Source organism: Schistocerca cancellata, chromosome 4 (genome assembly GCF_023864275.1).
Source record: "Schistocerca cancellata isolate TAMUIC-IGC-003103 chromosome 4, iqSchCanc2.1, whole genome shotgun sequence".
Classification (NCBI taxonomy): Eukaryota; Metazoa; Arthropoda; class Insecta; order Orthoptera; family Acrididae; genus Schistocerca; species Schistocerca cancellata.
In genome coordinates this window covers 665,275,239-665,290,828 of record NC_064629.1, presented here as the reverse complement: position 1 = coordinate 665,290,828, position 15,590 = coordinate 665,275,239, and the positions used below count along the sequence as shown (strand labels likewise).

The window sequence follows — 15,590 nt, the reverse complement described above, 5'->3', positions numbered from 1 at the left end:
ATCAAGAACGCCATATCCATAAATTACATTTCTACTTACATCTAGGAGGAGTGGACGATCGTATGGCATCCAGGGGCCAATAGTGAACTTACTCCAGTGAAATATTAATATTATTATAACATGTTTGTTATTATACGAAATTTTTCGTGATAATAATTGTTTAACAGCGATTTGACAGTTGGGATCCTTAGATGCTGTATGTTCACATTTTTTGTTATCTCCACGAGTCATAGAAGGCGTGTTTGTTGCATATATATTACATGGTTATTTTTTTATCTGTGATTTCGTATATTTATCCTATCTCGTGGTCGAAAATTTCAGTAAAATTTTGTAATTAGGGCCCGTGTTTCAGGTGACTTTGTTAATTGAGTAAGACATGTGGGAAATGTTTCGTTTGTGTGTCTATGTCCAAGTCTTCTAAAATATTCAAAGTATGTCCATTAGATATTTTGTGTAAAATTTGTACAGTGTTTTCAATGTATTCTGCTTTGTTGTTTTCATTTTTAGGAAGTAGGTATAATAATGTCTGATTTCACATGCTCTCGTATGTTCTTAAATCTAATGCTGATGTTTCTTCCCGTTTGTTGGTCAAACAGGAAGAAACATCTACATTAGATTCAGAGAACATACTAGATTATGTGAAAGCAATCAAGCAACATCCTACCTACGTCTTAAAGATGAAAGCCACAAAGCAGAACACATTGATAACAATGTACAAATTTTACACAAAATGTCTAAAGTACGTATTATGAGTATTTTGGAAGAGCTGGAGATATACATACGTACAACAAATTACCCAGATGACTTACTCAATAACCAAAATGATCTGAAACACAAGCAGTACTTACAAAATTTTACTGTAAGTTGTCACCACGATAAAGGATAAACATATCAAATCACAGATAAAACGGAAAACAATTAACCATGTATGTGAGAGATTGCAGGGCACTCTCACTTCTGATATGATGTCATGCCACTGAATGTTCTTAGGGAAGATTGTCTTTATTACTTGGTTGCTATACCTGGATATGATTTGACTTTATACCTCATGATGAAATGGGGGCAGTAGTTAACGCTCTATTGAAGGAATAGCTGTAAGCTTTACCTGCATTCAAAGGAAGAGGGTGCCGATTTAAACGACTGCAGTAAAAGCATACGGCGGTTGAGGGTTATGTTCTGTTGTATAGTGTGTGAGAGGGGCATCATTGAGTTTAGTTTGCGAGACCCATAGAGGTTTTTGCAGGATGGTTGTGTATTGTCCACATGAGGGGCGTATTGACTTTCTTGTGTGTTTTGCCATGCTTTGTGACCCTTGCCCAGTGCACTGTGTCTCCGCTGTGAGCTGATTATTGTCATCGCCAGTGGCGCGATGTATTTGTGGTGTGTTTTTTTGTCTATGGATTTCGCGTTTGGTGCGATGTTTCTCTCGAATGGGCTATTTTACTCGAGTGTGGTTACACAGATGAGCTATCGCGTCTTATGCGACTGTTGTTCACAGTGGTTATTCGCTTGCGGTTTTCGCATGTGGTTTTCCTCACTATTGTGCGATGATATTCGTGCGGGCTTTTGCGAGTAGTTCGCGAGCGACTGAGTGGTAGATCTTTGGCGATAGTTTGTACTATGTGGTGTTAGCACGGAATGTGCGAGTCACTTTGGTATGTTTATGCAGTGAGCGAGGCGCACCATCAATTTGTGAGAAAGAGAAGAACAGAAGAAATGTTGCTTTGCAGTTAAATGTCGATAATACCTTCTGCTTTTTTATGTTTGTTTCAGGAGCTGGGGTGGAAAATTTGTACGCCAACAGGAGAAAATTTTGTGTCAGTTTCAGCAAAAAGAGAATTTTGCAGAATAATTATATTGCCACATAGGAGAGAGAGCAGACTGGGGACGTCGGCACTCATCGAGATTTACGCCTTACACCAGCATAAGTGCCACCATAACATCAAAAAATAATGGAAAGTCTAGTACCTTCAGTAGTTCATACATCTTTTTTTAGTACTTGTGTTCAATGAATAAGTATTAGACTTAGATGGTGGGAGAGTAACTGAAGTGTATGTGTAGTCTAAACCGGCTTAGTACTTTGAGTTGCATGAAAGGTTGTGGGAAATTAACACTAGACTATCATACATTACACCACCTCACCACTACCTAAGATTATAAAGATTTAGACACAGAAAATTAATCATTTAAAATTATTCCTATAATAAAATAAAATATTACTTGTAGAACAGAATAAGATTTTGTTTTCTTTTTTTCAATTTTTTAAATTTTTTTATCCTTGGAGTAATCATATAAAGCAATTCGTTCCAATTTCGTTATAATTTTCACTGTACTTAGGCTGTAAACATATTTGTAAAAACACGGCACTAAGTCCCCATGTAAGCATTGTGCAGACTACAGAAACTGAGTGGGTGGCAACGTATCAGGCAGTTGGAGAGGTCGCTGACACCGGAGCGGCCATAACAGCTGAGCAGATGGAGCGCCAAGGACTGAAGCGACAGTTAAGGTCGTCCGCCAGCCCTGTCAGCCGGGGGTGTCGCAGCAGGGAGTAGTGACCCACATAGTGACCGCAGGGCAGCTAGTCGACATGAGGTCATCGGGCTACGTGAATGGAGGCAGGTGAAGACGAGCCTCTTCGTGCCACGAGCCGTCAACAAAGGGCTGAAGCCCTGCCGGCATGCGAGTACTTCCGCCGCCGCTTCCGACTCCAAGGTCCTGAGGAACCACCGCTGAATGGATGGGCGAGTGTGCAGCACAAGGGCGTGCTGCGGAGCGCTGAATGGAGGTACTTACATGTCTGGAGACACGTATCGACGCAGACGGCAACGGCGGGAGGTGATTCACCTCAAACCTGTGTCCATATGCTGCCCGGGTCAACCCATGAACGTCTTCAACAATGGCAACGCGTTGCCGACTACCACGTCATCCAAGACAGTCAGTAATCGAGACGCCACTGATTGCCACTGACAGACGAGGCCCTGCCACACCGAGGGTGCTGCCTGTACTGTATATGCTGGGTAAATGGGGTAACACATCTTGGCAATGCGCAAAGCTGCCACATATAACCTGTTACATGACTTGTGGCGCTGTGTTTATTCGTGTGACAATTGTAAATTTAAAAATCGGACTCCCTAAAGACCCTTGAGAAGGGAGCTGTAGGAGGTTTTTGTTGTTTTCATTAATTTGTTACATGTACGTTTGTTTTATATATGTTTTACATATGCCTTGCTGTTTTCATTTTTAGGAGATCACATATATTTTCTGTGTTTTCTTACAAAGTTTCATTTTCTATTAATGAACTAATGCATTATTTTTCGTTTTGTGTGAAGGTTCACTTATTTAGTGTCACTTATATGTTGTTTTGTTGTGATGACACTTGCATCTTTGTACTAAAGGAACAGACTGGCACATGTTAGAGAAATAAATTGAAAAGATGACACATGCAAAATGAAAACTAGGAATCTTTTATACTGGGTGAATGTGAGAGCGTTTGCGATCGATGTTCTATCAAGGAATGAATGCAGCCATGTGTATAATTGAGCAGGGGTAGTAATTTTCGATGGGGCAGAGAATCCTCAAGGCAACATGATTATATTTTGATTAGGGAAATAACTTTCTCTGGCCCCAATTTCAGGATGAATGAGTAGATAAATGTCTTCACGAACCTGTAACCGTTTAGTAATTGTCATTTAAGACTGTGTCTACCAGAATATGACCCGATGGTATGCCCATCACATTTTAATTTCTCGCTTTAATTTTATAGGCATGCAGCAGAGAGTGTATGTATGACCCCTGGTTGAATGTGGTAAAGACAGGGTATAACATTGTGCTGAGGTTTACGGTGAACAAAGATTGATTCATGTTTATTTCTTTGTTAACGACACAACTTAAGTGCCACAATTTATTCTTTTTTGTGTCACACTAACCATTTTAAAGTGAGAAACTCCCCAAGAATTAATTTGAGAGCAACGGGGAGGTTGTGAGAGACTGTATGGCACTCTCACTTCTGATACGGTGTCATGCCACTGAATGTTCTTAGGGAAGATTTTCTTTATTACTTGGTTGCTATACCTGGTTACGTTCTGACTTCATACATCATGATGAAATGATGGGCAGTAGTTAACGCTCTGGCTTGTGTGCTGTAGTGAGGGAATAGCAGTAAGCTTTACCTGCAATCAAAGGACGAGGGTGCCAAGTTAAAAGACTGCAGTAAAAGTGTATGGAGGCTGATGGCCAAGGGGAGCCTTTTTTCTGCAGAATCTTGGTGAAAACAATTGTGGACTGCCAAGTAGCCGGCCGGTGTGGCCGTGCGGTTCTAGGCACTTCAGTCTGGAACCGCATGACCGCTACGGTCGCAGGTTCGAATCCTGCCTCGGGCATGGATGTGTGTGATGTCCTTAGGTTAGTTAGGTTTAAGTAGTTCTAAGTTCTAGGGGACTGATGACCTCAGATGTTAAGTCCCGTAGTGCTCAGAGCCATTTGACCCATTTGACTGCCGAGTTCTGCGGTCTCATTGTGCAGACACGTTGGATGGCGCCCGTCGGTCGGCGGCCGCATGCAGGTAGGCTGACTAGCGCCGAGGAGTCGCCACTGCAAAGGGCAGAGCATTGAAGACTGGCAATAAGGCAGAGGATGGGCCCTTGTTGGCAGGAAGCCGAAGAGACAACTGTGCATTTCTGCGAATTTCCGTGAGACAGGTCAGTGGCGCCCAGACGTCCAGACTCTGTTTCAAAACATATTCGTGAAGGCATGAGGCTTTTGGCGAGTCTATGGGCATTCTTGTGAAAGTTCTATATGGACTGAACAGGGGATATAATGATCTTTTTATGGAGTGCTGTGGTTCCAACCCCATAATGTTTTTATTTTTTAATAAATGCACGAGAAAGTTGCTGCGAAGTTGACTCTTTTTTACTTTTCACCCAATTAACTTTAGAGTCTCTGTTTAGTGAAATCTGTGTATGCACAGCAAAGGGGCCGTCTCCTCGTTTCAAATGCTGCACTCCAGCTCGTGATTGGCTTGTGCTAAAGTGGGAGTAACCTAAGATGTAAATGTGCTATGCTACCGAGCTGGCGAGGAAAGCTGAGAGAAAGAGAAGAGGTCACTCTTGTACTGGCGTGTCGCTAGTAAAGAACTGCAGGTCTTTGCCTAAACGGCCCGACTTGGGTCCTTTGCTAGTGTGCCACTTAGAGCCTGTGCCAGTCACCATCTGAACCATCTGAATCAGAGATACTGCTTCTAGCATCACGCACACAACAAGTGATGTGTGGATGTACTTATTTGTTTTGAGTCGGCCGTCTAAACATTTGACATATTCCATCACGCATAGTCGTGGCACGGAGTCAAATTGGTTTGGCAGACCAGCAAACGGGGTTTCAGAGTCTCATAGGGAAGTACCTGCATTACGAATTAGCTGAACGCGAGACCGTCATATTTCGGGCGCGCACCATTAATAACAGATTGCTGCCGTCCATGACTCCAGTCGCCCAACGCATCGTGGTGTGCCGCGCTGGCCAGCAGAAGGGTAAAGTATTCGCTGCTGCGGCGTAGGTCTCCGATATATGTTTCACAGCACCCTGTTCTTTGGAACCATATTTTTCTTTATAGAATAGTAGAGCATAGATGCTTGATAGTAGCGTAGTTTTTGGGCCATAGCACGGATTCACATGTATGAAGTCAGGTAAAGCGATTAGTTCTGGTTAGTGTCGTGTGATGATCCCCAGCTGATCACTTTGTTCACCATAGACCGCATATTAGTGAAAGCGTTGTCAAATAAAAATGTTTCTTGTGATGTTAAAAATGAATAAATCTATTGTTATTTAGGTGACAACTCTTTCCAGTGTCCTGATTAACAATACCTTTTCCATTTTTATTAAAGTCTTCATTACAATTGAAAGTAGTAAGCTTGGAATGCTACGCAACAAACACACCTTCTCTAACTCCTAAAGATAAAAAAAATGTGAACGTATAGCATCTAAGGAACCCAACTGTCAAATAGCTTTCAAACAATTATTGTCACGAAAAATTTCATGTTATAAAAACTAAATGATTATAATAATAATATTTCATAACAATAAGATCACAGTTGAGCGCTGGATGTCATGTGATCATCTGTTCCACCTAGACGTAAGTAGAAATGTAATCTATTAAACTGATGTTCTTGATAGTAAATAAAACATAACTAAGATTAGGTATTCACCTCACCCAGACGTGCGCTTGAAAATGGCATTTTAAGATGAAACGGGCAAGCTGGTTGTACAGAAGTGGAGAAATACCTAACTACAAGCAAATAAATGTTACACTGCATGTACTGGAATTGACTTATTGTCAAATCTTGTATTTACGATTCTTTGTGCAGTAATGTTACAATATTTCAGCAAGAATGTGAAAATACCGATAAGATCAGGAAATTCTCAGAATGACGGGAAAGAGTGATGTACACCTCAAACATAAATAAAAGGTGGATTCCGCATATAAGGTTAGTAAAGTAGAGCCAAACTATCACGACAGAGAAACATGCACCGTCTAAAATTGGAAACCTGAGACACCGCTATACTAACGGGTTTCGCTTCCAAGAAGTATGAAGTCAACCGCTATGGACTAGCCAACATTAATTAATTATGCCATCCCGTGAACGTGCTGGAAAATAAATCCAAGGACAACTACACGATCGTACCCAGAATAACTGAGGCCAGACACATGATTTGGCCAGAGGACTTACAACCAAAGAATACAACTACATTTGGTCACAGAGCGGAACAAACATTTCTGTAGAAATAGCTGGAGTTGGCGGTATAATGGCCATTCACTCTGACAGAAAATAGTGTGTGAAAATTCAAAATGATCTAAGGAATATATCGAGATATGTACATATTTTACAAACTATATGTTTGCTTAACAGGAAGGGTCTAGTGGAGTTATTTCGTACAAACCTTTTAAAACTCTTAGGAAAATGCAGATTTCAGACATATAGGAATCAATGTTTAACAGCGTATACTTTTTTTAGCTCTGGTTTCTATGACCAAAGCAGATTTCAAACATATAGGAATCAATGATTAACAGCGTATACTTTTTTTTAGCTCTGGTTTCTATGACCAAAGCGATACTGTGGCTAACCAACGATCCAGGTATTAGAAAAGCAAGACAGTCCAGCGTTGCTCCCCACGGTAATAACTGAAACTTAAGCAGGGCTGACAGCGCTGTTTGAAAGTTCCAGGTGCGTGCTAGGGATTGTGTAGCGAATCAAGACAGAGGAGCTCCAACCGTTTCTTCACCCTACGTCTTGTAACGCATTTATTCGAGTTGGAAGAAGTGCTATGCAATACATTCTAACTAAATTATGTCCTGTCACAGTGTTTTATTACTTGAAGTTTACAAATGATAACGAAGTTCTCTCAAAGGAGCCCCTGCGTTTCTTCTGAAGTCGCTTTATAAATCACCATGTGCGGAAATACTCATAATTGATAGCTTAAAAAGACGAACGAAAAATAATGTAAGTAAGATAACAGACGTCTACAGCACTCACCTGATGGCGCCCTTGATAAATACTGACATGACAGCAATTCCCAGCCCACTGCCAGACACAATGAAGATTTCGACGAGTTCGCGGCGCCGTTTGAAGTACTGCGCCACCATCAAAGTGGAACAGTCTCTCGTCAGTCCGACTCCCACACCTGTAACACATCGCTTCAGACAGACACCGCGTCTTTCGGGATAAGGTAAATACCAGTTTATGTGATAGCACTTAACTAATAAACAGCATCTAACGCTTTCAGCTAATCATGGAATGATCACTCATGCACCACACTGATCTAATTTTCTTAGTAACATGAATAAATTACGTTTGCATTTATATCTTTCTGTGTACGTATACAGGCAAATAAATATTTTACCACAGATTTTAAAGATAAATATATTCGCATGAAATGTGGTTTAATCTAAAATCAATGCAAGTTGCTGCACTCAAACACACACACGCACACACACACACACACACAACTGTGAATAATAATGACAAACCTATTATTAAATTTAAGTAATCAAAATTTAAGCCGGCCGAAGTGGCCGTGCGGTTCTAGGCGTTGCAGCCTGGAACCGCGAGACCGCTACGGTCGCAGGTTCGAATCCTGCCTCGGGTGTGGATTGTGTGATGTCCTTAGGTTAGTTAGGTTTACCTAGTTCTAAGTTCTAGGGAACTAATGACCTCAGAAGTTAAGTCCCATAGTGCTCAGAGCCATTAATCAAAATTTAACCGTATCCTAGTAGAATGTGCAAATCACTGTAGACTTCGTACGTGAAGAGTCTCACATACACTGATGAACCAAACCATTATAATCCTGCTTAATAACCTGTTATGTCCACCTCTGAAACGCAATACGGCAGCGATTCTGCATGGCACAGATTCGTAAATACTTTCTAGGTTTCCGGAGGTATGTGGTAATCAGATGTCAATGGATAGGTTACGCAATTCACGTAAATTATGGGTCGCTGGTTTGTAGGGGTGGAGTTGGTGCACAGTAATGTCCCAGGTGTGTTCCATCGGGTTCAGATCTGGCGAATTTGGTGGTCAAGGCATGCGAACAGCCGAACAGCTTCGCCGTTTCCGTGATATTCAAAAATTGTTCAAATGGCTCTGAGCACTATGCGACTTAACTTCTGAGGTCATCAGTCGCCTAGAACTTATAACTAATGAAACCTAACTAACCTAAGGACATCACACATATTCATGCCCGAGGCAGGATTCGAACCTGCGACCGTAGCGGTCGCTCGGCTCCAGACTGTAGCGCCTAGAACCGTGATATTCCCCAGGCGCCTGGCCATAACAATCTGCCCTTTTTAAAATTCTATTATATGTGTGGATTTTCCACTTACTCTAGAATAGAAATCGTCTCAGCTCTGCTTATATACTTTCACTAGCATATCACGCGTCCACAACGCCACCCGGTGGCATTCCATCTCACAGTGGTCAGTGGCAATCTTTTAGCTCGTCAATGTGTGTAAATAGTCGGAGTGAGAAAATGTAACCCTCTTAAACATACTTATCCCAACTAATTTCGATGTCCTAAGAGCAGTAAACATGATAGATCGCTCACAATGTCGTTGGGGAGGTTTTATCTTTATTTTCTTTTAGGTGCTAGAAATAATCCATCTCCACTCATGCCGAGGAATTCGGTAGGCTATTGAAGGAACTAAACGAAGGTGACGGCGTGAGTATTAGCGGAGGAACAGAAACTGTAGGGTGTGGTGAGGGGGGGAGGGTGAGGGGGGTGGATGAGCATGGAGTAGGAAGTAATCGGAATCAACTTTCATGAAACTATTCCTATGTTTGTCAAAACTGATTCAGGTAAACCATGGAAAGTTTATAACTGGTTTGTCGAATGGGAACTGAAACTCCCTTGAGTCGAAAACGAGCACAGTGCCTTAAACGCTGCGCTGCTCTCGGTGAACCAGTTGGCATCGAGAAACTTAGAGACGGATCATAAACTAGTGTACGAAATATAACCATAAGGAAAAAAGAGGAAGATACAAAGATAAAAGAGTGGGTTCAAAAATGGTTCAAATGGCTCTGAGCACTATGGGACTTAACTTCTGAGGTCATCAGTCCCCTAGAACTTGGAAATACTTAAACCTAACTAACCCAAGGACATCACACACATCCATGCCCGAGGCAGGATTCGAACCTGCGACCGTAGCGGTCGCGCGGTTCTAGACCGTAGCGCCTAGAACCGCTCGGCCACCACGGCCGGCATAAAAGAGTGGGAATTACTGTTTATAAGGAGTAAAACGTTCCGGAAAATCTAACAAAAGGCTCATACGACAAACGGAGTTTTGAAATTTCTTATATTTATGGTATATTTATTTCAGAACTAAAAACCTACAAAATTCTCAAGAAACTCAACTTTGTAGTTCTCCGAGCGACCTACAGGTAGGACAGTTTTTGACAGGCCGCGTGGTTCTATCGGTAGAACTCGAGATTGCTAATCTCTGAAAGACTGGTTTGAGTCTCACATCGATCATTATTTTTCTGTCCAGTTCGAATAATTACATCATTTAAATACAAAATTAATCAAATATATGATAAATGACATATATTTGATTATCATAGCTAATGAAAATTGGATCTGGTTTGAGGGAAAACGCGATATTAGAGAGTTAACAGTACTTGTTATCTTCGTGTGTTTGCAAATTGTGTAGAACGCAAGTTACTATTAGTTGATGACGGTTGCTGCTTGGAAACAAATCATTGGCAAATTCCACAACGGTTGGAAGGGATACGACATCTTTTGCATGGGATGGCTGTGGCTATAGCAGCATTTCAGCGTTCATTGCCGAAGCAACAGATAGTGTTCTGCAGCGTTATATGTGAAAATCTTCTAATACTACGAAAGAAAAAAAGAAAGATTTTCACGTCGGAAATGGATGACAGAAACTTGTCTGGTCCTTCAGCGGCACATAATGATGATATTGAAGACTTCATATGCAATGAAGTTTCAAGATAACGCATGAGAAATGCCCTTGTATGTTGCGAGCAAATCCTCGGACAAAATAATCTCGTCAAACCAACGCCATTGGCAGTAGTTCCTTATGAAGCAATGCTACTAGCAGAAGACTTGTTCTATTGTACACTAGAAAATCCACACGAAAAGATTTTGTGGTAAATAAAGAGTCAATTATGTTTTCATAAAAATGTTAATTAAATGTATGTTGATTATTATAAATTTGTTTGTTTTTATATTTACATAATTTATTATTTAATTGTCGTGATCGCGGAGTTTTTTGGACAGAAATGTCGGTTTCGGCTATTACGGTAGGCATCATCAGAACTGCAATAGAAGTAAAGGAAGAAGGAAAAAACCCGTTACTACTAAATATAATAAGAGACTGAAAACAGTGGACAGAAAATATACCATTAACACGCTAGACCTCTCATTTTGCTGTACTATAACACGTCATAACAATGTAGGAAGATATGGATACAACTACCATGCATGTTGTAACTGGATGTTTATAGGATAGAAAGCGAACCTAGACCCCGTTGATGCAGGCGTAACGTACAGATAATTACACAATGTAGTTAAAAGAAGGTTCATTTAAAAGCACAGTTCTTTAAAGTATTCTTAGTTGTATGTAAGTAAGCAAAAATTATTTTTTTACATTTAACCATCTGAAAAATCTACTTGTCTCCTGGCAGTGAACTCTGTAATCAAATTTTATTTTTGAATGTTTTGTTAAATTCTGACCAGCTTCAAGCTGAAGTTTCTTTTCACTACTTTGTGTAAATATCTGTACGTTGTGCATGCATCAACGACGTCTAGGATCGGTTTGTATCCTGTATACGTCCTGTTGAAACATGCATGGCAGTTTTGATTCATATAATTTTGACATGTTGCATTGCAGCGCAATGAGAGCTATATCGTGTTTATTTTATCTTTTCTGTCCTCTGTTTTTATTCTCTTTTTGTATCAAACAGTAATGATTTTTTCTTTTCTTTTATTTCTGTTGTAGATTCTGAAGATGATTATTGTATAGCCGAAACCGGCAATTTTGTCCAAAAAACTTTGCTATCAAGACAGTTCAATAAAAAATTATGTACATCATATGATCGCTCTTCATATTGTCATTTTATATCATATTCTATTCAGTTTTATATTTTAATTGCGTAGTTATTCGAAATGAACGAAAAAGAACGAAAGAATGACCGATCTGAGGCTCGAACCAACGATCCAACAGTTACCACTCGCACGAGCTACAGACAGAGCCACGCAGCACTTCAAAAATCCTCCTACCTGTACTGAACTAAGGTCGATCGGAGATCTCTGAAGTCGATTTCCTCTACAATTCTCGAGAGTTGCATCGAACAGCTTTCTGGAATTGACATGGGTTCTGAACGTCAAATACAGGACATTTCACAATATTTTTATGATTTCAAATTTGGATAACACACAAACTAATCACAATACAAAGCTGAACATTGTACAGAAGGTACAATGATTATTCAATTTTACCTACGAAATACTACATCTACATCTACATCTACATTTATACTCCGCAAGCCACCCAACGGTGTGTGGCGGAGGGCACTTTACGTGCCACTGTCATTATCTCCCTTTCCTGTTCCAGTCGCATATGGTTCGCGGGAAGAACGACTGTCTGAAAGCCTCTGTGCGCGCTCTAATCTCTCTAATTTTACATTCGTGATCTCCTCGGGAGGTATAAGTAGGGGGAAGCAATATATTCGATACCTCATCCAGAAACGCACCCTCTCGAAACCTGACGAGCAAGCTACACCGCGATGCAGAGCGCCTCTCTTGCAGAGTCTACCACTTGAGTTTGTTAAACATCTCCGTAACGCTATCACGGTTACCAAATAACCTTGTGACGAAACGCGCCGCTCTTCTTTGGATCTTCTCTATCTCCTCCGTCAACCCGATCTGGTACGGATCCCACACTGATGAGCAATACTCAAGTATAGGTCGAACGAGTGTTTTGTAAGCCACCTCCTTTGTTGATGGACTACATTTTCTAAGGACTCTCCCAATGAATCTCAACCTGGTACCCGCCTTACCAACATACCTTACCTTACTACATAGGACAAATGGCGACCGTCCGCTGCTACACAGTGCTTGAGGCGTTTGGTGAAGGTTTTGAACACATCTTTCAAAAATTGCTGGAGGAATTCTGGAAATTCCATAGTGAATTCGATATTTTAACTGTTGCGAGCTTTCCGGCTGGTCAGAGTACACTCTCGCCTTCAAATAACAACATAGGCAGAAGTGTGGCACGGAGTTCGGAATATTTTCCGAGGGCTGGTTGACTTCCGAGTCGAATAACAGGTAGTTTCACGGAAGTTTCTTATACTGTTCAATATTTTCCACGAGCAGGAATGGGATATCGCGGCTGACTCTCGAGATGCTTACGAAAGGCACGTACATACCGTAGTGAAAACAGCACTCCACCGCGAACGCGCAATGTTGCTTCGACCAATACAACATGATTACTGGCTTGTATGTGGGATGAAACCTCACACTCCACACTTAAAATAGACGACGCCACCGTCACTGTATCTTGTTTTTAGTGCGCGTTATTCAAATCTGAAGTAATCAAAACATTATGAAACACCCTGTAGTCTTTTGACGAAGTGAGCAACGTGGATCTACGAAGCGGTGTTTTCGACTCAGGTTTATAGCTTAGAACCCTTGCGCTGAAACAGGTCAGCCAATGATCGCACTCAGGCAGCTGCTGAATGATACACGATGTGTCATTTCCAGACTTTTTCCTCGGTACGAGGTACAGGAATTCTAATATTCAACTCGGATAACGACGAGCACGATACGCAGCATATTTCAGAGATGAATGGCCGAACAGGTTCCACCGACGGAGACTCTGCGAACGTGGGCGTAATCGCAGTTCCCTCATCAGGTTCGGGACGACGCAGACTTGCCGGGGTCGTTGATTTTGTCCTGAGAACTTTCTAATTCTTGCGAATTATTTCGTCAATGCGTCTTGTCGTCGAATAACTGGTCAACAGGGCGGTCTGCCTGCCCGATCTAGCCCGGCCCAAAGTCACCACCATGGACAACACCCGAATGGATCTTTACTTGCTAGTAACGACCTAAAGCCTCATCTCCACCAGGTACGGCACTATTGAACGTGGCCATGTTTCGTACCGGGTCTACAGGGGCATCTTAGTCATAGCTGTCCTTTCAGGCGTCCAAGCAAGGCGAAAACTGTTCTACGTGCTCAGCGTCGACTAATAACGGTCACTGCGTACGCGTATTTCACAGTCGGTTTTGCGTGAACGGGACTCGACTTCACGAGAATCCTGATCATACATCTATATCTGCATGACTGGTCTGCAATTCACAATTAAGTGTCTGGAAGAGTGTTCATCGAACCACCTTCAAGCTATTTCTCTACCGCTCCATTCTGTAACAGCACGCGGGAAAAACGAACACTCAAACCTTTCAGTGCAAGCTCTGGTTTCTCTTATTTCACAGTGATCATTTCTCCCTATGTAGGTGATCGCGATCAAAATATTTTTACACTCTGAGGAGAAGGTTTGGGTCTGAAATTTCATGAAAACATCCCGCCGCAACAAAAAAAAGCCTTTCTTTGAATGATTGCCACCAAAATTCGCATATGATACCTATTTCGCGATAATAAATGTTCAAATGTGTGTGGAATCTTATGGGACTTAACTGCTGAGGTCATCAGTCCCTAAGCTTACACACTACTTAACCTAAATTATCCTAAGGACAAATACACACACCCATGCCCGAGGGAGGACTTCAACCTCCGCCGGGACCATCGCGATAATACAAAACGAGTTGCCCTTCTTCGAACTTTTTCGATGTCCTCCGTCAATCCAAGGTGATACAGATCTCACACCGGGCAGTAATATTCTAGACGAGGGCGGACAAGCGTAGTGTAAACAATCGCTCTTGTAGAACTGTTACATTTTCTAAGTGTTTTGCCACTTAATCGCAGTCTTTGGTTTGCTTCCCCCACAAAGTTATCCGTGAGATCGTTCTAATTTAAGTTATTCGTAACTGTAATCCCTAAGAAATTAGTTGAACTCACAGCCCTTAGATTTATGTGATTGATCGTGAAACAGAAATTTAGCGGATTTCTTTTAGCACTCATGTGGATGATTTCACACTTTTCGTTGTTTAGAGTCGAAATCATTTTAAAATTGGTTTCGCTCATCTGATGTTTTTACAAGAAGGTAAATCACAACATTATCTACTAACAATCGAAGAAGGCTGCTCTGATTGTCTCCTAAATCATTGAAGTAGATCAGGAACAGCAGAGGCCGTATAACATTTCCTTGGGGGAACGACAGATATTACTTTTGCTTTACTCGGTGATTTTCCGTGAATTCCTACGAACTGCAAACTTTTAGCACTCTCATGAATGAAGAACTGTTTCAGTGCATTTCAGCAAATCGCTTCAAGAAAACAGCACCTTTTAGTTCCTTTTTAATTTCATGTCTGTGAGGTGTTCATTAACCTGCGTGACTGCATAAAGGACTTGAAATCACCTTCTCAATAGGATCAGTATAAGGTTAACCCAAGTAATCATTCAACAGCAGGACTGACAACCAGCCTTAACTGCACGGCGATATTCTTAGATATGTGGAAATACATCCTCCTTCGGAGAATACCTGAGACATATTATAAAGATAAAATGAAGCCCAACAGCCACCTGCAGACTCCACTAGGCTCTTCCTCAGAAATGAAATCAGCTTATTATAAATCTCTTGCACCACCTCAAAGAGCGCATGCGACATCGATGAAATCATGTGTAGCAGCTCTAGATAACCATATTCAATATCGACTGTTCACATATCGTGAACGAGATTTTTCACTTCTTTTACTGTCTTTAAATTTTTATCTTCGATTTCAAAACGTTGCTTATTACATTTTTTGGACAGTATTGAAAGCCGAATGTCTGGTGATTAAACCTTACAGCACTCACTAACCTTCCAATATCATGGTCGAGAAATATGTCCTGAAGCGTAATTGTGGTTAATTATTGAATACAAGAATATCTCAGTTTGGGCAAACATTTCCCATTGCCCTGTAGAAGGAAC

At 41.3% G+C, this 15,590-nt stretch overlaps 1 protein-coding gene across 1 annotated transcript in view; it reads right to left on the bottom strand.

Annotated features, from left to right (window-relative positions):
• The window catches only part of LOC126184373 (monocarboxylate transporter 2-like), a 141,589-nt gene that overhangs the window by 107,935 nt on the left and 18,064 nt on the right, over positions 1 to 15,590 (bottom strand). Inside the window, exon 3 of the mRNA XM_049926758.1 lies at positions 7,524 to 7,671. Coding sequence (XP_049782715.1) covers positions 7,524 to 7,671 — 148 coding nt within the window. The remainder of the gene's footprint in view (positions 1 to 7,523; positions 7,672 to 15,590) is intronic.